General features: G+C 42.7%; 2 protein-coding genes across 3 annotated transcripts in view; both read right to left on the bottom strand.

Annotated features, from left to right (window-relative positions):
* Window positions 1–2,387: 2,387 nt before the first annotated feature.
* On the bottom strand, window positions 2,388–15,748 carry LOC137534359 (gastrula zinc finger protein XlCGF26.1-like). Its single transcript, XM_068255832.1, has 7 exons — window positions 15,625–15,748; window positions 13,471–13,573; window positions 13,276–13,361; window positions 13,071–13,182; window positions 10,466–10,561; window positions 10,139–10,210; window positions 2,388–4,759 (listed from the first exon to the last, which is right to left on the bottom strand). Exons 2-7 carry the CDS (start codon window positions 13,499–13,501, stop codon window positions 3,696–3,698), a joined length of 1,461 nt encoding a protein of 486 aa, XP_068111933.1. The 5' UTR covers window positions 13,502–13,573; window positions 15,625–15,748; the 3' UTR covers window positions 2,388–3,695.
* A 6,402-nt stretch (window positions 15,749–22,150) lies between these two features.
* Window positions 22,151–24,980, bottom strand: part of LOC137534324 (uncharacterized) — a 48,438-nt gene continuing 45,608 nt past the window's right edge. For both annotated transcript variants that reach the window (XM_068255768.1, XM_068255769.1), the window contains exons 16-17: window positions 24,442–24,513; window positions 22,151–22,943 (exon numbers count right to left, since the gene is read on the bottom strand). In XM_068255768.1, the coding sequence (XP_068111869.1) occupies window positions 22,234–22,943; window positions 24,442–24,513 (782 nt within the window). In that variant the 3' untranslated portion in view covers window positions 22,151–22,233. The remainder of the gene's footprint in view (window positions 22,944–24,441; window positions 24,514–24,980) is intronic.

Below are 24,980 nucleotides of genomic sequence, written 5' to 3'. Positions count from 1 at the left end.
ACTGGCGTCAAGTCCTGGGGCTCTGTTTTGCAGAAGATTGCGCGCGGGGGGGGGGGGGGGGGGGGAGTATTGTTTTTTTGTTTATTGCATACAAACGCAGCAAAACTTTGGAAAGTTAAAGGTTCCATTTCTGATAAGAGTATAGCAATGCTGACACCAAATTAATTAAGAGAAATATTCCTCCAGTTTCTATTTCTTTAGGGGTCTAACTGACCTCTAAGGCAACATGCTACAATGGGTAAAGCACCATAAAATGAATTGACTACCCAGTAATCACAGTCCAGCTCTATAATAGCCAAACTCTGGTGTCTCTGGGGCCCTAATTACACAATCTGCGCCACTATAGTTGCAATTTATATTGTGGCCTATTTGTATTTGTCAATACTGGTACCCCCATATGTCTCTTTACCCCCCCCCCCATATGTCCTCTTCTGCTTCTTTTTTCCCCATGTTATGTTCCAGTTGTGATCAGTCCAAATAACTTCCAGTTATGCTGTGAGGTACCACTCCCTGATTTGAAAGGGTGTAATTTAAGTCCAATAACAGCAAAAATAAGTATTTGAGTTCTAGACAGTGTGAAAAGGGGTTACAGAATTTGTTAGGTTCTTACTCCTGCTTGTATTCCCTTTGGACAGATTATGCTTGACTTTCTGTCCCTGAGTTCTCCGTAGACATGATAGGAGTTCAAACTCTTCCCCAATTTACAAGGGAAAAAAATGTACTTGTTGCTGTCTTTGTCCCTGCTGGGCACTTACTTCCTGCAAGGATAGATACCGTATATACTCGCATATAAGCTGATCCGCGTATAAGCTGAGGTACCCACTTTTCCCTAAGAAAACAGGGAAAAGTGATTGACTCGTGTATAAGCCCCCTCCCCAGTATAGCCCCCTTCACAGAAGACAGATGCACCCCAGTACAAGTCAGCTCACCTCCCCATAGCCAGATATGCCTCAAGGATGATACAGCTGTGTCTCAAGACACCACACAGGAAGAATTCCTGATTATTGCACCGCTGAAAGGTTGCTGGCATGCTCTGCTCCACATGCCGGGGGACACAGGTAGTCTTGAGCAGTGCATTCTGCACACCATGTTGCGGGGGATGGGGGGCTCAGAAACAGCAGGGAGCCAGATGGCAAGAGCAGGATTACTAGTGCATGATCCTTACGCTCCTCTGCCAGTAACAAAACCTGCTCCACCAAATGTTCTGCTCAACTGACTTGCATATAAGCCAAGGGGGTAACTTTTCAGCACATTTTTTGTGCTGACAAATGAGGCTTATACCCGAGTATATACAATAATAATAATATTAATAATAAAAAGGCCTTCAAATCTTTTTGCATGGCTATGATGAGACAACAACAGGGGAAGGGCACAACACTGGGCTATTGAGTAGTAGTTTCTGGTCTGCATAGGAGTGCACCATGCCCCCTCTTAGAAGAGACTGTGGAGGACCAATTTCAAAAGCTGATGAAGATCTGGGCAGAATTAACAATAGGATGTGATTACTGGGATTTTTGGGGGAAGGGAAAAGGAGGGAGGATAGTGAGGAAAATAAATACATAGGCTTTAATAAGGAACAAAAGACATGAGTCCTATGGAAGCTACCATATTTTTTTCCATTTAAACATTACCAGTTGCATGGCAGTCCTGCTGATCTAAGTAGTAGGAATGATTAAGGATATGCAAATACTTCTGAGTTTATCCAAATTCATGTACATTTTTATGTAAATATATGCAGCTTGAAAATGAACCAATCAAGTCCATTCCAGGTTTAAATTGATTGGTCTAATTTTAAGCTGCCTTTATTTGCATAAAAAAAATCACCTACATTTGCATAAACTCGAAAGTATCTGGATATCATTGATCATCCCTAGTCAATAGGGTCTAAGCCTTGTTCACATTGCTTTCCGATCGCATTGGGCAGTTTTTGACTTTTTTTTTTTAGTTTTTTTGCTATTCCCGGCGATTTCTGTGCGTTGGGCATTTTTGGCAAGCATTTTTGTAAGCGCTTTTTTGGGCGTTTTGTGATTTCTAAGTGTCTTAGGCCTTATTTTTAAAGGGAAAAGGACCAAAAAAATCCAGGAAATACTTCGCATTTAAACTGACAGGAAAAAAAACACCCACGAAATCTCAGGCAAAAGCACTTTTTCTAGCGCTTTGCTCTTTTCCTATACCTCCCATTATTGCAAAATTGCCCCAAAAATGGTCCATGCAGCGCTTTTCAGATCAGACAGCTAACGGAACGCCCCAATTTGAACTAGCGCATAGGAAAGCATGGTGTAAGCGCTTTCAGGACGATGTTGAAAAATCGGCAGCGCTTAAAAAAATGAAAAAGCACCTCTAGCATACAGCTAATCTTGTCAGATTTGTTATAGACATCTGATCAGCATGCTTTAAGTATTAGAGGCAGAGGATCAGCAAGACAGCCAGGCAACTTGCATTGTTTAAAAGGAAATAAACATGTCAGCCTCCACATCCCTCTCATCTCAAGTTCCCTTTAAGTTGAAAAACATTGAAAGCACATGAGAAAACACTAGATGAACAAAGCTCAATTCCAGGAAAATATGTATAAAATATTTATTTTAGGTCTGGATAGTGTAGAAAGGACTTTGAATTTTTTATGGCTTTATTGGAGTTGGTAGCATCGAGATTGTACAATCCCAGAGCTGGTGCTCAGAGGATCCAGGCAGGCCAATCAGAGAGTAGGATTGCAGAAGTCCAGAAAAAAACTAACCTGACAGTATATTATACTGTGGAGAACACTTGCTGACAACCAGAGCTCTGGAGAAGTCAGCTGAGCTGTCACTGGGAGGTTTGAAGGGAAAGCCTTGGACGTTGCTTGGTAAGTCATCTTAGAAATGATTTCAAAAACAGTGTACTCATCCACAAATATATGTACACTGCCTGCTGATATTAAAATATAAAGTGCAATAATACTGTACGGTAAGCAGTTAAGCCCTTGGTATATTTCGGTATAGCACGTGGCAATAAGATCTGTGATATTAGAAATGTCACCCCTCGATTTACCATCCAGCACTCTTCCCTAGAACTAGAAGGCAGATGACGTGGCTTACTCTGACAAGCAAATGGCTTCAGTAGCTAGAACTCTGTATCAGAGCCTTTTAGGAAGATCAGCTTTCGGGATGTACTCTTGGGGGAAAAGGGGGTAGTTAATGAGTAACCTACATACATATGTGTAAGTTCAGTTCTCTCTTAAAGATAATCTGTACTCTAAAATTCTTACAATAAAAACCATACCATTCTATTCATTATGTTCTCCTGGGCCCCTCTGTGCTGTTTCTGCTACTCCCTGCTGCAATCCTGGCTTGTCATTTCCAGTTTTAGGCAGTGTTTACAAACAAAAAACATGGCTGCTAACCACCATGTGATAGGCTGAGAGAAGCTCAGTCTGTGACACATACAGAGTCTGCAGGGGGCATGGAGAGGGTGTGTATAACTTCTACCTATCACAGCAGAGCAGCACATTCCTGCCTGAGCCGACAAAGCTAACAAAGGAAAGCATATTAGATTATATAACAGAGATAATACAGCCACTGTGCAACTAGGAAAGGCTGCAGTAAGCCAGACCACATTAGAACAGGTATAGGATATTATAGGATAGAAGAAATAAGGCTGAAAATGTTGTTACAAAGTCTCTAAAGCTAGTATTACACTCCTTGGCTGCTGCATTTTACCTAAGTAACCTCTTTCCTCCTATGGGATCTAAGATGGGACATTAGATAGAATCTTTTAGAAAACAACTTTCCGCATTCTGAACATGTATATGGCTTCTCCTGGGTATGAACCTTTTCATGACTTGTAAGATATGATTTTTCTGAAAAACATTTCCCACACTCAGAACATGAGAACGGCTTCTCCCCCGTATGAATTCTCTGGTGTTTAGCAAGATTTGATCGCTCGGAAAAGCATCTCCCACACTCAGTGCAAGAGAACGGCTTCAGCCCAGTGTGTGTTTTTTCGTGTGCAGTTAGATGACCTCTCTGGTTAAAACATTTCCCACATGTGGAACATGAAAACGGCTTCTCTCCCGTGTGATTTGTTTCGTGTAACAACAGGTGAGCTTTCTGTGTAAAACTTTTCCCACACGTCAAACAACAATACGGCTTCTCCCCAGTGTGAATTCTTCGATGCAAGACAAGATTTTCTCTCCAAGTAAAACATTTCCCACACTCAGAGCAGGAAAATGGCTTGAGCCCTGTGTGTGATCTCTGATGTAAAGTAAGAGTTTCTTTTCGGGAAAAACACTTCCCACATTCAGTGCAGGAAAATGGTTTCACCCCCGTGTGACGCCTTTGATGTAGCATAAAAGTGTCTCTCCGGGTAAAACACCTCCCACACTCCGTACAGGTAAATGGCTTCACCCCTGTGTGAGATCTGTGATGTAAGACAAGGCTTTCTCTCCTGGCAAAACACTTCCCACACTCTGAACATGAATGTTGCTTCTCACCATCGTGAGATCTCCGACGGGAGGTGGGTTCCGCCCTCTGGGTACATCCTTCACCATCCTCAGAACACAAAGACGTTTCACATATTCTACGAGCTGTACAATTTGTGACAAGAGGGGAGGGGTGAGGGACACTCCGCCCATCCACATAGAGATCACATGAAAGACTTGCCCTGGGTGATGCTAGATGGAGATTTGAAGTAACAGAATCAGATGTCATGTCTTTATCTTTCAGTTCATAGACTTGAGACATAATGGGTGGTTTATGTGGGCTATACCCATTTTTTTCATCATCTAGAAAAATAAGTAAACAACAGAAATTAAGATTTGTGAACTGTGAAAAACAAAAAGCTGTTTAAGATATAGCAATGTACACAATCTGACATTCCAACACCCTGGAGTCATGATCACCAAGGTCACAGTTCATGGAGCTACTCACTTAAAGGACACCTGAATTGAGCGGGATATAAAGGCTGACATATTCATTTGTTTTCAACAATATCAGTTGCCTGGTGTTCTGCTGATTTTTCATGCATCAGTAGTGTCTGAATTACACTCCTGAAACTAGCATGCAGCTAATCCTGTCAGATTTTTTTGTCAGAAAGATCAGATCTGCATGTTCGTTCGGGGTCTGTGGCTAAAAAGTATTAAAGGCAGGTGATCAGCAGGACAGCCAGGCAACTAGTATTGTTTAAAATTAAATAAATATGGCAGCATATCCCTCTCACAGTTGTCCTTTAAGCATCACTATGTGCCAGCAAATGCTATTCTACACACCTATAACACACTTCATAACTTAAAGGACACCCGAGGTGAAAATAAACTAATGAAATAAACAATTGTATCTATCCTCCTTCTCGTAAAAATTACTTTTTAAGATATTCCACAGTTTTATTTTATATTTAAATCTACTTATCGTGGCTGAAGAAACATGTCCATCAAGTTTAACCTCTTGAGCCCCATTTTATCTTAATCTAAAGAAAGGAAAAACCACAAGATTGAAGCATTTACCCCACTGGATCAATGTATCGCTATCTTGCACAAGCTAATAATTACAGCTGTATGGTCTTAAAGCGGACCCAAACTAAACATTTTTTTAATTTGAAAATATTTAGTTGCACCACTCTGACACATACAAATATAAATAAACGCTCCTTCAAGCCTATGAGCATTTCAGTGCATGCTTTTCACCCTCCTCTTTGCATAGCTAGGGTTATACAGGTGGCAGCCATTAGCAATTCCTCCTTTGCTGGACACCATCTACTCCACCAGCTTGCCGGATTATTTGCCGGCAATATGAAAGAAAGGGAGGGGTTCCTCCAATAAATGTAAAATATTTTATATTTGTCATCATGCAGCTGAAAAGAGGCTGCTATTTATTATTATAATTAAGAAAATAGATTTTATTTCTGAAATCTTGTATTTTTTAGTTTAGGTCCACTTTAATTGCAATGGAACCAACTAAGCTGCTTTTAAACACGGATTTGCAATATAAAACTACTTTATATGGTAAGATATTCCAAATGCTAACCATTCTTCTCATTAAAAAAACAAAAACACTTTCTAAACCTGTGGTAAAATCTCCTGTCCACCATACACTGTTCCATCTTATTTGTAGACATCTAGGAACAAAATACAAATTTGTCCATCATTTTCATTGCCCTAGTATGTAAGCAGGGTTGTGGAGTCGGAGTCGGAGTCGTGGAGTCGGGCAATTTTGGGTGCCCGGAGTCGGAGTCGGGGAAAAATGCACCGACTCCGACTCCTAATGAATTTGTAACTGTAATTAAAATAGAAAATATGATAAAATGTTCTATTTCTCAGATAATAGTCATTAAAAATAATGTATATATACAGTATATATACAGTAATAGCTGTGCTTAGTCCACAAAAATGAAATAAACCAATCAAAATTAGTTACTTGTGCTGCTTCAATAAAGCAGTCCCCGTATTTTTAAGGTCAGATATACAGATCTGATTGTGACTGTATATATGATGTGTACACAGGAATCTCTTATATATACTAAATAACATCTATGCTGTAAGAATAAAGCCTGATGTGTAGCTGTGTCACTAATAGAGATGGTCAATGAGATGGAAATAATTCTGCATTGATGCTGATTTATGCAAATGTATGCACTCCCTTTGCTGATGAAATCAAATAATTTGATATGTTGTTAAAATTTGGTTTGGTGACTACAAATTAAAGGGTACCTGAGACGGATGAAAAGTAAAGTTTTATACATACCTGGGGCTTCCTCCAGCCCCCTTGAGGCTAATCAGTCCCTCGCTGTCCTCCACCACCCGGATCTTCTGCTATGAGTCCTGGTAATTCAGCCAGTCAGCGCTGTCCGGCCGCATGCCGCTCCCACAGCCAGGAACATTCTGCACCTGCGCAATAGTGCTGCACAGGTGTAGTATGCTCCTGGCGGCGGAGTGTGTGCATGCGCACTACGCCCGACTGGCTCAAGTACCTGGACTCATAGCAGAAGATCCAGGTGGTGGAGGAGGACAACGAGGGACCGATTATCCTGAAGGCGGCTGGAGGAAGCCCCAGGTCTGTATAAAACTTTAATTTCATCTGTCTCAGGTTTACTTTGTTACACAGTAGTACTATACTCTACATATGCACTCCCCACAGAGCTGCAGGGAATCCACTGAGAATGCTGTGCACATTGAACAGAGAGGTGTTGTCTGTCACCCATAAACCTTGTTCAGATTGTGCATGAAGAATGTGTAATAGAGGAAGAATCTCCTCATTCCCCTGCAGAGTACCTGCACATCATTCTTACATGTACCCACACTTACATTGCCTAGGGCCTGATAGATGTTCTTTGTTCCGGTTTGTACCTTTTACAAGTACTCTTACCAAGGACTAGTTTTAGTCTAAAGGGAATAAATATAGTAGTGTACATATCCTTCTCACTTCAGTTGTCTTGTAAAATTCCTAAGCGTTGGCAGTTAAGAGACAAATTTCATGTTACATACTTTTAATCAACAAAATTGTAATATGCAAATTAGAGGAGTCGGAGTCGAGGAGTCGGAGTCGGTGGAATCCTAAACTGAGGAGTCGGAGTCGGTGTATTTTTGGACCGACTCCACAGCCCTGTATGTAAGTATACAATTTAATAAGGTCACATACTGTATAAAGGCGTGTACACTTGCTAAATGGTTCTCAGTGTCAGCAGCTAGTCAGGGCCGCCTCTACTGTGAATCAAGCATGTGTACAGTGGTCCCTGGTCCCCCTCAATGTGTCTGTGAGAGATCAGACTGGCCGATCGCCTTGGCGGAGGGTACTGTTCTCCTACTGACCTCACCTACCCTGTGCTGCTTCATCGCACTCCATGCCATCTGCCTTCCAGAGCAAAAAAAATGTCGGTAGCTTGTACAGAGCAATAAACTGTTGAAGTTGTGAAGTGCGGAATTGTAAAAAATAACTTGGGGGGGGGGGGGGGGGCCTCATGACATGCCTCTATGTCCCCACACCGCCGTTCTCTGCCCCCCCCCAACCACCATGCTATGCCCCCCCCCCTCCCAAGATTAGTGAAAATGTTGTCGCTATCTCGGAGGTAAACCAGCAGGGAGAGGGATTCCCTGTTCAAAATGCCCGCCCGGGGCCTTCCTGCAGGGTTTCCGGAGCTGTCATTGGGCAGCTTTCTCTCCCTGGCTGCGCCCCCTGCACACTGGATGAGAGAATGGATCTCTCATCCCAGCATCGTGAAAGTGAAAGTGGGCCAGTGTGGCCCACAGGAGCAGCGGTTTTTGCGGATACCTGATCCGCTCAGCCCCCCGGATCAGCTAGCCTACTTTTTTTTTTTTTGGAGCCTACTTTGGGCTCTCTTTAAAAGGCATTGTATTGAGAACATGTGAAAAATTGACTTGGATCAGGCCCATTGAGTGTAAAATGCCTAGCACTGTACCTAGTAAGGCATCTCCCATCAGCACACTAACAGCATCAGCCAGTGAGCCAGACCACCTTTTACAGGGGACGCAGCCCTGTGAAGAGATGAGCGGCACGTTCCATTTACAGTCCCCTCCCCCCCCCCCACCGCAGCATGCTAGACTGCGTCAGCAAGATTGTCCTAGGAGCAAGAAACATCCAGCCACTCTCCCTCTTGCTCTGGCCTGCAACAAGTCCTCTGCAGAAAGTAATGGCACATATGAAACTGTTGCTTATTGGCTGGCAAACGCATAACTCGTGGCTGGCGGAGGTGGGAGGTTTTCTGCATATATAAAAGTGGGGATATATTACAAAAAAAGCTGGCAGCAATTACAGACTCCATTTGTATTCCCTGCCTTTACTTATGCAGAAAACCTCCACTAGGCAAGAGTTATGTGTTTGGCATGCAACAGTAAACAACTAATGAGTGACCTTTTTGCTTTTGTTTTTTTTATAAAGCCCCAACATATTATGCAACACTGGACAATAAATAGGATAAATAAAACGTTTTCAAGGGGTGTCAGGCACAAAAGTAGCACAACTCTGGCCCTGTAACATGCATAGTGCAGACATGCAAACATTCATTGCATCAAACCTATCTAGGGATTAGGAGCACACATCCTGACGTCCTCTCCTGGGACAGATAACACATCTTACCAATCGCACAAGGGAGCTAATGTAATGTATCCATGCGCACCATGCACATACACCAGCATAAGCTGTGTGCATGCTGACAAAATGCGCTATCTGTCCCAGGAGAGGACGTCAGGATGTGTGCTCCTAATCCCTAGATAGGTTTGATGCAATGAATGTTTGCATGTCTGCACTATGCATGTTACAGGGCCAGAGTTAGGACACCTATGTTTACCTGGGTACTTCTGCGCAGTATAGGTGACTAAGCATAAGAATGCATTCTTCTGTGAACTAAGACCCCGGCTTTTAACTTAGCTGTAGGGATAACAGTGGTGCCTGGATGAGTGAATCTGTGAATGCATTTGTTTGAACATTTGCATGCGAGAGTGCGAAGGGTTAATAGATTTTTGCAAATGGAACATGCCTCACATCTCTTTACAGGGCAGCGTCACCTGTGAAGGTAAAATGACTCACCGGCCAATGCCGTGAATGTGCTAATAGGAGATGCTTTCTGATGTACAGTCAGTGTTCTCCCCAGGCTCTTTTACCTGGGTGCTCCACCCGGCTAGTTTTGGTGACCACCCGGCTGTCATCGGCTCAACTCCTCCTATGCTGTAAAGCAGAGTTGCTCACAGAAGCACTGGCCCTGCATTCTCATCTCGCGCCACCCGGCTACTATTTCATGCCACCCGGCTGGAAAAAAATTCTGGGGAGAACACTGTGTACAGTGCTAGGAAAAAAACAAAACCTTTTACACTCTCTAGCTTTTACTGTTATTTCTCTGCTCCTTTTCAATCGGGTTCTTAGAAAAAGTTTTTTTTTTTTTTTTACAGTATATTTGTCCTTTAAGTCATCTCTGTTCCCTGCTTTATTATGCTCAGTTCGTCTACACTTTCCATTCTAGCCTCTGGACATCTCAGTGAAGACTGCCACAGCATTAAAGAAAACAGAGCCAAGCTGTCTATTTCAAAATAACATGAACACACCTCATCATATAAACATTATGTTTTTCTGTCATATGAAGGGGACTGTAAGAACCTGTTATAATGACTATACAATAAAAATGTAGAACTTTCCTGTGTTTAGTGTGAATTCCTCACCTGTACTGAAAAACTCTTCTTCAATCTTCACAGCTTTGATGTCTTCCTGAGCTACTTCGGTGTATTCGAAGTCTGTGAATAAAGATAACAGTGATGATAACTGTATTGAGCTGTATCAAGAACACCAGTGTGTGTGTGGCACAGGCAGGCAAGAGAGTGTGGAGAGGAGAGTCTAACAAAGGCTGATAGCAACTGGTTCCCTCACTGGGCATATACTGTCTCTCTAAGTTTTTCACTGACAGAGGAGAGGGGGAAAGAAGAGACTGTTGTAGTGAATCAATAAGGAGACTGTAACATGTTTTCTTCTGTTCAGCAATTATTACTAACCTGTGCTATATTCTGTCAGCATTTCCTCCTCCTTCATGCTCACGCCTCTTTCGTCCTGCTGCTCAGCTTTGACATCTCTCTGTGTCCCTCTGAGGTCTGTGAATAAAATGAGAACAACACTCTGAGATATATGAGAAACACCAGATAGCGCGGTGGGGAGAAAATGGTCATATCTCTTGGCTGGTAACACATAATAACATGATGTGCAGAGGAGAGCTGGAGTCTAATGAAGGCTGATGTCTCCTGACCTTCCCACTGGACAAAGTCACCCCATCACTTCTAATAGGGCTGAGGGCTCTCGACTCCCTTGCTTGACACATGCGGTCTCCCCATTACTTCTAATAGGGGCTGATGTCTCCTGACTTCCCCACTGGGCACATACTGTCTCCCTATTACTTTTAAAAGGGGCTGATGTCTCCTGACTCCTCCACTGGACATATACTGTCTCCCCATTACTTCTAATAGGGGCTGATGTCTCCTGACTCCCCCACTGGGCACATACTGTCTCCCCATTACTTCTAATAGGGGCTGATGTCTCCTGACTCCCCCACTGGCCACATACTGTCTCCCCATTACTTCTAATAGGTGCTGATGTTTCTTGACTCCCCCACTGGGCACATACTGTCTCCCCATTACTTCTAATAGGTGCTGATGTCTCATGACCCCCCCACTGGGCACATACTGTCTCTCCATTACTTCTAATAGGGACTGATGTCCCCTCACTCCCCCACTGGCCACGTACTGTCTCCTCATTACTTCTAATAGGTGCTGATGTCTCATGACCCCCCCACTGGCCACATACTGTCTCCTCATTACTTCTAATAGGTGCTGATGTCTCATGACCCCCCCACTGGCCACATACTGTCTCTCCATTACTTCTAATAGGGACTGAGGTCTCCTGACTCCCCACTGGGCACATACTGTCTCCCCATTACTTCTAATAGGGGCTGGTGTCTCCTGACTCCCCCACTGGCCATATACTGTCTCCCCATTACTTCCAATAGGGGCTGATGCCGCCTGACTCCCCACACTGGGCACATACTGTCTCCCCATTACTTCTAATAGGGGCTGATGTCTCCTGACTCCCCACTGGGCACATACTGTCTCCCAATTATGTCTAATAGGGGCTGATGTCTCCCGACTCCCCCCAATGGGCACATACTGTCTCCCCATTACTTCTAAAAGGGGATGATGGCTTATATCTCCCCCAATGATAAAATACTGTCAATTGACAATAGGCATGGTCGTTTAGTGTCTTAGGTGATATTATATGCCTGTCTGAAGAGGTGAGTTTGCAGGTTGCAACTAAAGATACTTGTGTGGGTGATGAACATATTGTGGAAGGGAGTTTCAGAGAAGTGGGAAAAACAAGAGAAATCTTTTGTGTGAGCGTGAGAAGAGATGACTAGAGGGGAGGAGAAGAGATTGTCATTAACAGATTAGAGATTATGTGCCGGTTGGTATCTGGAGACAGGTGTAGTTAAAAGATACCCGAGGTGAGCAGCAGGGAGGAAATTAAGGCCATACATAGGTGCTATCATGATTGCAGACACTTAGCGCAGTGTATGTTCTCCTCTGACTCCCTCCGTGTGCCTGTAATTAATCCCAGCAGCGGCAGTGAAATTTGAACCAAAGGCAATTATGCTGCGCATGCGCATTATGTTGTTCTGCCTACTGTCTATGCTCCCTGTTCTCCCAACATCTTGCCTGCGTGCGCCCATCACATAGAGCAGTGCAAAGAGGCAGAACCAACATACTGCGCATACACAAAACAAGTACATCTGGTTTAAAAGTCGCCGGCTTTATTTAGATACGACTGCTACTGGGATGAATTATGGATGCAAGGAGGGAGTCGAAGGAGAAGACACTGCGGTATGTGTCTGTAGGCATGATAGCGCTTATGTATGGCCTTAATTTTCACCTTGTTGCTCACCGTAAATATCCTTTATGTAGGGAGAGGCAAGACTGTAAAGTGCCGTAGGGTCTTGGATTGCATCCTTTGTGTTGTAGGTAGCCAATGTGTGGCCTGACAGAGTGGGAAGGACTGGTGGTCGAAAGTGGAGAACTGTGTATTTAGCAACAACAGTCTATTATGTGTTTATACTTACAGTGCTACCCATAGTTATTCATACCCCTGGCAAATTTTGACTTAAAGTTACTTTTATTAAACCAGCAAGTAAGTTTTTGATGGGAAATGACATAGGTGTCTCCCAAAAAATAATAAGACGATGTACAAGAGTCATTATTGTGGGGAAAAACATTTCTCAGCTATTATTTAATAATAAAAGTAACTTTAAGCCAAAATGTTCCAGGGGTATGAATAATTATGGGAAGCGCTGTATATTGTCAACTATAACCACAGGGTGGCAGTGTGACCACTCCTAAAGAAGATCAACAGGGCTTTAGGGGATATACAGTACTGCAGTTCTCCACTTTGCAGGCCAGGAATGCCTAAACTTTAAAATGTGACAATTGATTTTGCACAGAAGTAAACAGAAAAACGATCAGAAAACCGATTGGAAACCTGATCAGAAATTATCGTTCGACCCGGCGATCTGATAGGAAATTGCATGGAGTGTACCAGGCAGTAGTGTTCAATCTTTACCTGTTCCAATCTCGGCAGGATTCACTTCTTCTTTCCACGACTCGTCGGCCATCACATACATCATTTGTGCTTCATCCTTAACGTCAACTTTTATGCATATAAAATCTTCACTCTAAGAAATCAAAAGTTTCAGATTTTCTTGTACAATATCTGAGATTAGAATTGCCTTTTTAAAGAATCTCTACAAATCATTAGCCTCATTTACCTGGTAAGGAAGGAAGTGATGCTCCTGCGTGGAATCCTGGGAATAAAGAGGACCAGTATGTCTGTCTGGTGGATTTCCGTAACTATCTGTAAGAAACACCTATGGTATCTGAATACACGTTTTCAAGGTCTTTAGATAAATGGATGTGTATCTAGGTGGGTCACTCCTGGGGAAAAAGTAGAAGTCTCCTCTTACCCGGTGATGAAGTGGGTGGCTGATTCTCCATCTTGTCCTTCTTTATAATATCCCTCCTCTGACCGCATGTAACTGCAGTAAAGCCTCGCTTGCAAAGCGTACTCTGTAATAGAATAATGTCCAAGGGGATCTTTGGAATAAGCATGATAGATTTATGAAACACAGGGCTGAAATGATTTTAAGAAGCACCAGACCCTCTCTCATAAGAGTGTAGGCCAGCCTTTCTCAACTTTTTAAACCTGGAAATAATGCAACCCTGCAAATAATGTTTGGTTCTCAAGGAACCCCTGTATTTATTTTGCAGGAGGCTTGGACTTTAAAAGTAGGTGAGACTTTTTATTTCACTACCCCCCATTTCAGTGCTCCTCATTATACTGTCTCCTTATTCTAGTGCATTTTATTAATGTGCTCATTATTATTCTGACCCTCAATTTAGTGCTTCTTTTTATAGTATCCCCTATTTTAGTGAGCTCTATCATACTTCCTCCATGATAGGGGAAAATGCCAAGGAACCCCTGCAGAGTACTTAAAGCGGAATATAACCCTGCATTTCAACTTTGCTCTAAAACATTATTTACAGTATATTATATGCAACCAGCATTGGAAGGGTTACACAGGGCTTTAAAGTCCCTGGAGATTTTTGCAGACGCATCCGAACTTGAGTTAGATACTTTTTGTTTACACAAATGTATCTAAGTGTTTATTGTGACTCATCTCTCTCACTGAGAAGGAGTTGGAGGACAGCCAAAGAGTGTGTAACATTTCTAAATATATACATATAACTAAATAGAATGTAACTATCTGAACCTCTGCACAGAACTTAAAACCTCTGTGTTTAACCCTTCCAATGCTGGTCTAGTAAAAAAAAAATGCTTTTTGCATATAATATGCTGTAAATAATGTTTTAGAGCAAAGTTGAAATGCAGGGTTATATTCCGCTTTAAGGAACCCTGGTTGAGAAAGCCTGGTACAAGGCATTTCCCCTTGATAAAGAGGTATCAGTAGCCTCTTGAAACGGGTGCTGGGTTCAATTAAAATATCACATTTACTCAAAAAGATCCTTGGTGAAGCATTGTTTAGACGGTCAGTAGTCACTCCAGTATGGCTGAACCTGAGTGCATCATTGCTCATAAGTGGAGTTGCATATGCACATCAGAACTCACAAGGCACACATATAATCACTTTGAATGGATTTACTGAGTCCTGCTACACTCAAGCAACTCTACCAGCAACCTTGGTGCTGCCAGTACCTTCAAGGACTGATGTTCTAATGAGCATCCTTTGCCTTTGAATAACTGTGGCTGACAGCCAAAGCATCACACTGGCGGCCAATACAATTCAAGCTTGTGTGTTGCGATTTACCCTTTGGTGTCAACACAGCTACACTGCAGGTGAACGATTGTAAAGGCACGTACATATCCTCAATCAACCTTGGTAAAAAAACAAATGATCCCAATTGTCGGTGACAAGTGAACTACTTCAGAACACATTTTAATTAAATGACAGCACAACGACAGTCCGCCAATCAGAAAGTTATCAGAAGTGCGAAATTAACAACACGTGAGTACCGTAAAATCTCATTATAGTAAACTCAAAGGGACTGGGAAAAATGGTTTACTATATCAGAGGTTTACTACTGTACATCAGAAATTGTCCTATAAATGGCCCAGCATGCCCTGGTACATTCTCTGCTGCAAAGGAGCAATTCTGTCCTCCCATTGGAGGTACAGTACAAGCACTTGCACATTTGGTGGACTACTGATGATGATGATGTATTTTACCATCGTTGGGACTTTTTTAAAATAAAGCCAACCCGTTTATTTCGATCGATGGGGGTTGAGCGTGTGTACCAAGCTTAAGATCCTTAGGATCTACTGCAGATTCTGACAAACAGTTGTACATGCTCGCCATTCTTTTTTGTTTTACAAATCCAGAAAATCTGCATTTAATCCTTTTAAGGTAAGTTGGCAAAATCATTCCCTAACATTCTTTTGGTCAATATGCATGCACATCATCAGTTCAGCCCTAGGGAACCTTATTTGTCTTCCATCCAATCCAATGTCATACAGATCAGAAGATGATCCTTTGTTAGGGATCCCCATCGCTAACTAGTCTTTATTCCTTCCACAGCTCGTAATAAGAAGACAATATTACCTCCAGACCAGTCTCCAGCTCAGCACCCACACCAGAGTACTCGGCTCCTTTCTCCTCCTCCTTCTCATCCTGCGGTCTACAACAAAATGGCCACCAATCACCGAAGACACTTCTATGTTTAAACCTGCTCTGTTCTATTTAGACTTTCAACCAGCATAATTTTTCTTTTTAAATCAGTGAGAAATTAAGCATAATTTTACATCTATGGTGAATAAAAAACGTAATAAAGTAAAATAACGAGAAAATAACTTGCTTCTGTGCTACAAGAGCTGTGCGGAGACCGTTATCCTCACAGCAGAACTTGCCTCACGTGTTGCGCGTTGCTATAGCGATAGAAAAGGATCATGGCAGCTGTGGAATGTTACCAGCCACAGAACGGAAGTAGAGAGGACAGAAAAATATACTGGAAGTAATTGTTATTCCAGAAACGAACGCTAGATGGCACACTGCGCATTATTATCACGGCTGCACGTTTTGTTGGAAAAAGAGAAAACTTGTAGGATTAGCCATACTATGCCAGGGAAAACAAAAACACATATATAAGTAGATAAATACTTGATCTACTTACATAAAACATGTATTGTACTGTCCACGTTTTGATTTCAGTGAATTCTATATAGTAAATGAAAAGAGAATTCTGTTCCTGGTGGGGGCCATGTCTTTTACCCACGGTTTAGGCTAAATCCTGATGTCATTTCTGCCCTTTACTTTTTTTCTTTTCTCCTCCAATCGCTGAGTCACCTCAGCCTTGCTTGTAAACACAAGTGAGCAGGGGATAGGGTTTCAGATAAGCAGCTGGCAGGGAAATAAAGGTAAGAGGAGGAATATATTATAAATAAAGGGAACCCACAGCATGCAACTGTTTGGCGCTGACTACTAAAAAGTTTTGAATGCAGGATTAGCATCTTTATCAATCACTTAATAAACTCAGACCAGTTGCTGTTGAAACTTGATTTTTATAGTGACAGTACCGCTTTAACCTCCCTGTCGGTAAGCGCGCAGGAGGATTTCTCAGGCCCTACTGGGCCGATTTGCATAATTTTTTTTGTACACGCAGCTAGCACTTTGCTAGCTGCGTGTACTTCCCGATCGCCGCCGCTCCGCGCCGATTCGCCGCTATCTGCCACGCCACCACGCCCCCCCCCCCCCAGACCCCCTGTGCAGCCTGGCCTATCAGCACCAGGCAGCGCTGAGGGGTGGATTGGGACTCCCGATGACGTCGATGACGACCGTCGCCATGGCGACCGGGGAAGCCCAGCAGGAAATCCCGTTCTGAACGGGATTTCCTGCTTCCGCTGATCGCCGGAGACGATCGGAGAGGGTGGGGGGATGCCGCTAGGCTAGCTACATGATTTTAAAAAAAATAAATAGTGATGCGCTGCCCCCTGGCGGTTCTAATTGACCGCCAGGGAGGTTAATAAACGCACTGAAGTATATTACAATTTATTTACAATCATTTGTTACCTGTGCGGCTACATTTTTTGCAACGTTACAATATTTTGCACCCAGTTGCAATAATTTATATGTGTAGGTATCAGAAAGTGCAACCTAACCATTTGTTTCAATGTATTTGTATCAGAAAATTCAACCCAACCTAACCCTATTCTCACACAGAACCCTTCACTACTGGGCAACTAATATCCTCCTATAGGTAAGTAACACACTCACGCACGCACGCACACACGCACACTGGGAAATGTAAAAGAAGGTGCACATGTACAGTTAAGCACAGTCCATTCAGTTGCAAAGTACTACAAGATTCAATATTTTTCATTACAACCTGCAGTCTTTCTTTGATTCTTTCAAACTGCATTAGTTCCCAGTGCAGAAGATCATTTTATTGTAGCTCCATGGATGTGGAGGCATAGATGAGAATCCTCCTCATTAACTGGGTTGGGGACTGAAGATAGCATGAAGGTTTGGAATAGGGATTAGAAGAGCGGGGGTTGTCGGGTGGGGGTTTGGGGACGTGGCAGAAGAGGGGATCTGGGGTGGCGATACCAAGGAGTAATAAAATCCATTCAAGGGGGCGGCTTACTTCAGTGAAGACCTCAGTGCTGTGTTTTGTGGGTCCATAGTGAGCTCCCAATATTAGCCAAGTATAGAGCACCTCTCAATTATATTATAGTAGGAGGTTTGTGAGTTGGGAGGGAAGTTGCTGCATGAGCTATTGAAGAACATAGACCCTTGTGGGTTTGGTGGGAAACTGGTGAAGTAGCTGTTGAAGAACGTAGATGCTTGTTGCTTACACTTATAAGGGAAGGGATCCAGTGCACTTAAGTGGTCAAGTTAAAGAACAACTATCAAACTTTTTTTTCTATAAACCCCACATACCTATAGAACTTTTAGCCAGCAACAATAAAATGCTTTTCAGAGGTCTCTCAGTACAGCTTGTGTGAAAAGAAAAGCAGTGTTTACCAGCTGTTTTCTAACAATTTGTGTTGGCATGGGAGGGGGGGGGGGGGGTAGGCAGAGCTGTACTGTAACCTGGCTGCTGTAAACTGGTAAACTGTTTACTTTACACTGCGTGGCAGAGGTAGACCCACACAGACAGGAGCACAAAGCTTCAGCTGATGTTTATTTACACACATTTTAATCTATATTTCTGCTTCCTATCATTCTGAACAGATTCCAGTCACAGTATTAGAGCTGTGAAGATTGTTTCTGTATGCTGGATGTGATGGGCACAGTCCTCCATAGTAATGCAGACAGTGAGAACTGTTCTCTGTAAATTTCATATTTTCTTCATTTAAAGCATGAAAAGATTAAAAAAGGTCTCTGCATTGCTAATTGCTAGTAATTACTCGAAATATATGTGGCATTTAAAGTTTTAGTTAGCTTTGATAGTTGTCCTATAAATATGAGACTTTTATGAGCTGCCCTCTGCTCAGGACAGGAAGGGGTTTCATGCATCCCAGGGAACTATCTTAGATATGAGCTATAGATTGCCCAGCTATGCTCCTCCCCCCCCCTCCCACCCCACTGACTACCTCTGGTCTCAGCTACCACTTTTGTCAGTCAGTAGTGATGGACGAACATAATGAATGTTCGCTGCAGTCCCCAATGACTTTAATGGCAGGAAAACTTTGAAAACCTTCAGAACGTATTTGCAGCCACAATTTCTTTTAAAAAGGTGTCAAAACAGTCCAAAAAAAAAAAAAAACCGGGCAGCGACATGGTGGAGGGTAATTAATGCACCCCCCCTAAAAAAAAAATGTATTTTACGCAGTGGCTTTTTAAAATGTATAAACATGAAAAATTGCCGCTTGCACAGTGTGGGCCTAACACAGCGATACAAACTGATGTGACAAATGTCTGGTGATGTGACATTTTTAGGGAATACTGCAGTAACAAAGTATGCTGTTTGCGCAATGTGGACCTAACACAGCACTACAAAGACACTGATGTTAAAGCGCCAACATTTTTTGCAGCACTGGACATTAGTTAAGGTTACAGACAATATTTAAGGGTGACATTTAGGGGTTACACAGGCATTCCCCCCAGAGCACTCTGGGAGATCAGCGGACATTCCTGCTCAATTCTCAGAGGGGGAAAAAAATCCATATTGATGCACCTTGCTTGCAGTAAAGCCATCTGTGAGAAATGTAAGAATGTAAGTCAGGAAGAGGAAAATATTTACAATGAGCAAACACTGAGTTTGATAAATAGAAGGTGTTCACACTTGTCAGTGTGCAATGGATCAGTGAGATCCGTTATGGTAGGTGGGCCGCACTTCTGAGCTGTCTGCGATAATTCTGGGCAGGCATACGCGATCCCCCATATAGACTATGGCTTAATGCTTCTACCCCGGGCTCCAGCCGGATCACAGCAGATTATCGGAGCGGACTCTACACTGTCCTGAAGCTGGCCACACAGCATACAATTAAAAGATCCAATTTTGCACCAATTCGATAAATTAAATTGGTTGTCCCAAAAAAATCGAAAGCATTTTTAAATTTCAATCTATAAATCCAATCAAATTTCCCATATTCAATTTTTTGGGATATAAGACATGTTGGAAAATTCAGACCAATTTTACCAAGAATTGTATGGCATGATGGATTGTGAAATTATATTCAACCAGAAAAAATTGTATATAGCTATTCAGTACATGTTTCTCATCAACCAATTTTTTCGGAGTTTACTCCAAGTTTTATCCCGAACTTGTGGTACCTTCGAACATTCTGATCGAAACTTCCGATCAATCAATCAGAAGATTGGATCGGAATGCTTGAATCTAATCAAAATAATACAAAAACAATTGTATGGTGTGTGGCCACCTTTATAGTCCTATCCCAGGTTGTCACGCTCACATGTGACATCACTGCAGCTCGTGTCAACAACCTGTAGAGGGGACCTTCAGTTTTCCCTCTCTACAGGCATTGCTGGGGGCAGCTGCCAAGTCTCTATAGCGCAGCTTCAGCGCGCCCTATGGTGAAGGACTATAATGCTGGGGGAGATGAGCTAAAGCAGCTGTGTGGCTAGTTGCTAATGTCCCCCCCCCCCCCTTCACAGCGCATTAGTACAATCCAGTGCTGACACAAGGGCAGGAAAAGGAGACCACAATTAAGTAAGGTGTGCCTTTTCTTAAACATTTAAAAAAAAAATGTACTCAGCTACATTTACTATTTATTGCCAGCAAAAAATATGTTTTATGCTGGTCAGTCTAATTTATGATAGTGGTCTCTTAACGAAACAATTACAATTTCAAGCACATCACGAATGCAAATATTTGAAAACAACACCATGCAAGCCGAAATAGCCTTATTCCACAATTCTGTACTCCTCGAGGACATACTGTCAGTGTCTGAATCACACTATAGGCAGTGTGTGCACCGCTGACCCCTGGTGGCGGTGTTCTCCCCTTCAGATCTCTTTTGCCTGACAGCGATTACTTACTGTGGTAACTTCCATTGAGTTCCTGCACTGGGGTGCCATTTGCTCATCTTCTTCCTTTCTCTCCATGTAATGTATGGGACTTTTTATTAACCTGTCACCCAAAAGGATCTCTAAAGGTTATTTCAAACAGAGAGAATTTGAAAACTGTACATGCTTAGAGAAAATCTTAGCGTAAAAAAGTATAATACTTACCTATGGAGAGGGAAGGCTCTACATCATATAGAGCCTTTCATGTCCCCTCTCAGTCCTCTTGTTCCATTGCTTTCCCCCCGTAAAGTTATTCCACCTCCAGGAGCCCCTTTAGAAGGCTTAGAGAGCCTGAGTGCTCCTAAAGATGAGTGGCTCCATACTGCACATGCATGAGCGCTCGCATATGCATATTATGGAGCCGCCCATCTCCGGGAGCACCCTGAGGGTCCGCAAAGGTGTATTCGACCAGTTGTTGGAATATGAGGAACAAGGGTGACAGCGCTGGAACAAGGAGACCAAGGGGGACAGGAAAGGCTCCATAGCAGGGGTGTCAAACTCAAATACAAAGTGGGCCGAAATTCAACACTGGGACCAAGTCTCAGGCCAACCTCAATGACTAGTAGCCACCTTCCTTCCTTTATAAAATTCCTGGTGTCTAATGGCTGCCCTCCAATGCCTATACAGTTCTCCGGTGTCTCGTGGTTCTTCTCCTTACCCTATACAGTTCCCCAGTGTCAAGTGGTCCTCTCTCTCTCCCCTATACAGTTACCCGGTGTCTAGTGCCCCCATTCTCTCCTATACAGCTGCCTAGTGTTTAGTGCTTTTCCCCCTCCCTCCCCCATATAGCTTCCTTGTTGTTCTAGGGCTTCACCCCCAATATAGCTTCCCTGGTGGTCTAGAGTGGGACAAACACAATGCAAAGTGGGGAAACCACTTGGGGGCCAAATGTAATGGTTCTGAGGGCCAGCTTTGGCCCACGGGCCGGAGTTTGACATGTGTGCTCTACAGGATCCAAAGCCTTCCCTCTCCTTAGGAAAGCATCAGATTTGTTTTACTCTTCAGGTTTACTTGAAATGATTCATCCAATACATGGGTCATCCAATACAGGTCAAGACTCTGCTTTCTACATCTTCACCTCAACGTGACAGAACATTCATGAGAAGGATGCGGTGCAAATTCTGGACAGAATACAAAACTGGTTCACATGAAGGGTGAAATGAAACTACCATGCCTAAACTGGGGAGGAGGACTTTGACACCATTTATCATTAATTGCTTTTCTAAAGATGATACACCTCCTTAGCCAGGGAACCTAAACTATTAACTTCTGCATAAGTGTTGGCAAGCTAGATTGTTGGCTTGCATCAGCTTAATAATAATAACATTTGTATACTGCTTCTCTCTTGTCAAAAGTGGTTGAGTGCTGTGACCACAAAGAAGCTACCCTGGAGCGTTATGGAATCTTGCCCAATGATTCCTTACTGAACAGGTACTGGCTCCAGACAATTTTGAACCCTGCTCTCCTATATCAAAAGGTGGTGCCCTAGCTTACTAAGCTAGTATCCAAAGACAAAAAATAAACATAACTACAGAAACAAATAACCAACAAAAAGACCGACCACATATTTTTTTTTTACAACATATGTGTAATTACACCACAAGTAACTAAAATGTATTGTTATTACAACTGTAAAATCAATGTTTACTGAGTTTAAATGTTTACTTTCATAGAATATGAAGATTACGTTCTTCTTCCTCTTTTCTGAGGTTCACATTGCTGCAGAGGCCTTTTTGAAGAAGGATGGCTTTCTGGGAAGGTTCTGCACGCTTTGGGGTGGGATTCCAGTGAGTTTGACTCTCCTTGGTGGGGCACCGTTAAGTTTTTGGAATTCTTCACAAGAGATGCTGGTGTGTTTAGCGGCTCTTCAGGATGAGATTCTGGTAAATGTTTTGGCAAAGACGCCGGTACAGCTTCATCGACCGGAGATGGGGCAGGCGTCTCCAACGTTGCTGCAGATGTAGCAGGAACCTGTCCTCTCACCAGATCGCCTCTCTCCTGCATCAGCTGAAGTTTACTCTTTTTTAAAGCGTTACTTTCCTCAAGTAATTGTATAATTTTGTCCGTTTGAGCAGACTGCTGCTCCCTGTGCATTTTAAATTCTTCTGTTAAGAGCAAAAGATCTGTGTGGATAGTATTTAATAATCTGTGGCTTCTGTTTTGCTCTTTTTTACTTTGTGCATTTAGACGCTCAACTTTTGAGACCAGTGTGGATAAAGTGGAAAAAAAGGACTCCTCAAAAGCAGTATTATATGGCACTTGGTTTATGATTGGATGCTGTGGCAGTGCAGTGGGCATTGCGCTTTCTTGGGTGGCGGTTTCCTTGTTTCCACTCTTTGTCACATTGTCCGCTGGTAGCAGAGAGACAGTAGAGGTATCTTCTCCAAACCCACCTGTATTGAAACAAAATATGGTTCTTAATTTCATAATTTTTTTTATTTGAGAAAAGGACACATCTACTGTATACGGCTCTTACACTTGACAATCATAATATAGAATTCCAACATGTCAGGGTTTATCTTCCATTGCATAATACACTAGAATCTCGTTATAGTAAATTCTGATATAGTAAACCTCTGGATATAAAAAAACTTGGTCCTCAGATCACAGCAAATGCATCTGTATAAATATACAATGTATGACCAATACTGATATAGTAAACTTCTGATATCGTAAATTACTTTTCATGGTACCTTGGAGTTTACTATAAAGGGATTCTACTGTACTGCCCAGGTATTCACAGACTAAAAGGTAGCCATGCATCTATGATGATGAGCAGATTCGACCAAGAGACAAATCTCTCTCTAATCGAATTGGATTAGAGAGAGCTCTGTCAGTTGCCCATGCACTGCAGGCTGATTCCAGATCAATTACATGCAAAAATCGACCGGGAATCGGTCTTGTGATGCCGCAACCGCTGCCTCGATGCTGCCTCCAATGTACAATGTTCTTCCCTGGTGCCCGGTGCAGTGTTCTTTACTTGTCCGTGTCGGCTGCTGGCTCCAGCCCCAATCTGCATACACACGCCCCACATGGATGCCGGCAACCACGGCATGGGGCGTGTATGCGCATTGCACCTGGCACATTTTACATTAGGGAAGACATCGCCGGGGGTTCCTGCTCCTATGTAGGCACTTCATTTGTAAAGCTTGTTTTGTTTGAAACTCATGATTACATTATGTCAAATAAATCACTTTTAATGTACCAAGGTCAGAAACAGATTGTCACTGCTATAGGCTACAAAACACACTTTCTGATTCATGAATTCAACACAATTTTTAATCTCGTAAATCTGCCCAGATTAAAACTTTGCTTTTATTAAAAATCCTTAAAATTACTGCATGATATGTGATTACAACAATTCAGGAGTAGGATTAATTGGTATACTGGCATATATATCTCCACAGTTATTGTCGACTGTATCACTGGAGGTCATAAATCCTACAACCTGACTAAATACTATTTACAGAAAGACCCCCCCACCAACCTAACATGTTTCACCCCCCTAAAACTGAGGCTTCATCAGAGGATAGAGTACCCAGTGCAAGGGTGCAAAGTTCAAAGTGTAACAGCATTCACAAATACATAACAATAGAGTAATCCGCTAGAGCGATGCGCTCTCATGCTCATTCAGCAGTCAGCTGCTGAAGGAGCATGAGAGCACACCGCTCTAACTGATTATTATCCTCTGATGAAACCATTTTAGGGGGGTGAAACATGTTAGGTTGGTGGGGGGTCTTTTTGTAAATAGTATTTAGTCAGGTTGTAGGATTCATAATCTCCAGTGATACAGTCGACAACAACTGTGGAGATATATATCCTTCAGCTGTTTTTCCACGTTTTCAATAAAAGCAGATAATATTTCAAATTATCTTGCTGCAGGAAACCTACCAGTGTGACTTTGTGCTGTTGGTACCGGGTTTCCCTGAAGTTGATAAGCTTCCTTCATTTTTTCATCTTTAACTGAAATAAAATTAAAATATTGATCAACAGCAAGAAAATAAATGTTGTTTTTAAAGGTGAAGTAATCTGATCAGTATCCCAGAATTATGAAAGTGTGCCCACCTTCTCCCACCTCCACCAAGTAACAGTAAAACAGTACAGGCTACACATAAGCAGCTTTACTATTTCTTTCTGCCACCTCCCACCACTCATTCCTTTAGAGGTCTTCCATGGCCCCCCTCTGAGTTCATAATGACGACATACTCACATGCAGCACACTATGGGCTTGATTCACAAAGCCGTGCTAACTGTTTAGCATGGGTGTGCTAAACAGTTAGCACATGAAGCGCCGTTCGCTGACTTTTGTGCCGGCAATTTGCGCGCGCAAAAGTCCTCGATCGTGCGAACGGCACTTCACGTGCTAACTGTTTAGCACACTTGTGCTAAACAGTTAGCACGGCTTTGTGAATCAAGCCCTATGAGGCTGT

Source organism: Hyperolius riggenbachi, chromosome 10, assembly GCF_040937935.1.
Source record: "Hyperolius riggenbachi isolate aHypRig1 chromosome 10, aHypRig1.pri, whole genome shotgun sequence".
NCBI lineage: Eukaryota > Metazoa > Chordata > Amphibia > Anura > Hyperoliidae > Hyperolius > Hyperolius riggenbachi.
Note: the sequence above shows the minus strand (reverse complement) of the source record. Positions and strands in the feature narration are given on the sequence as shown.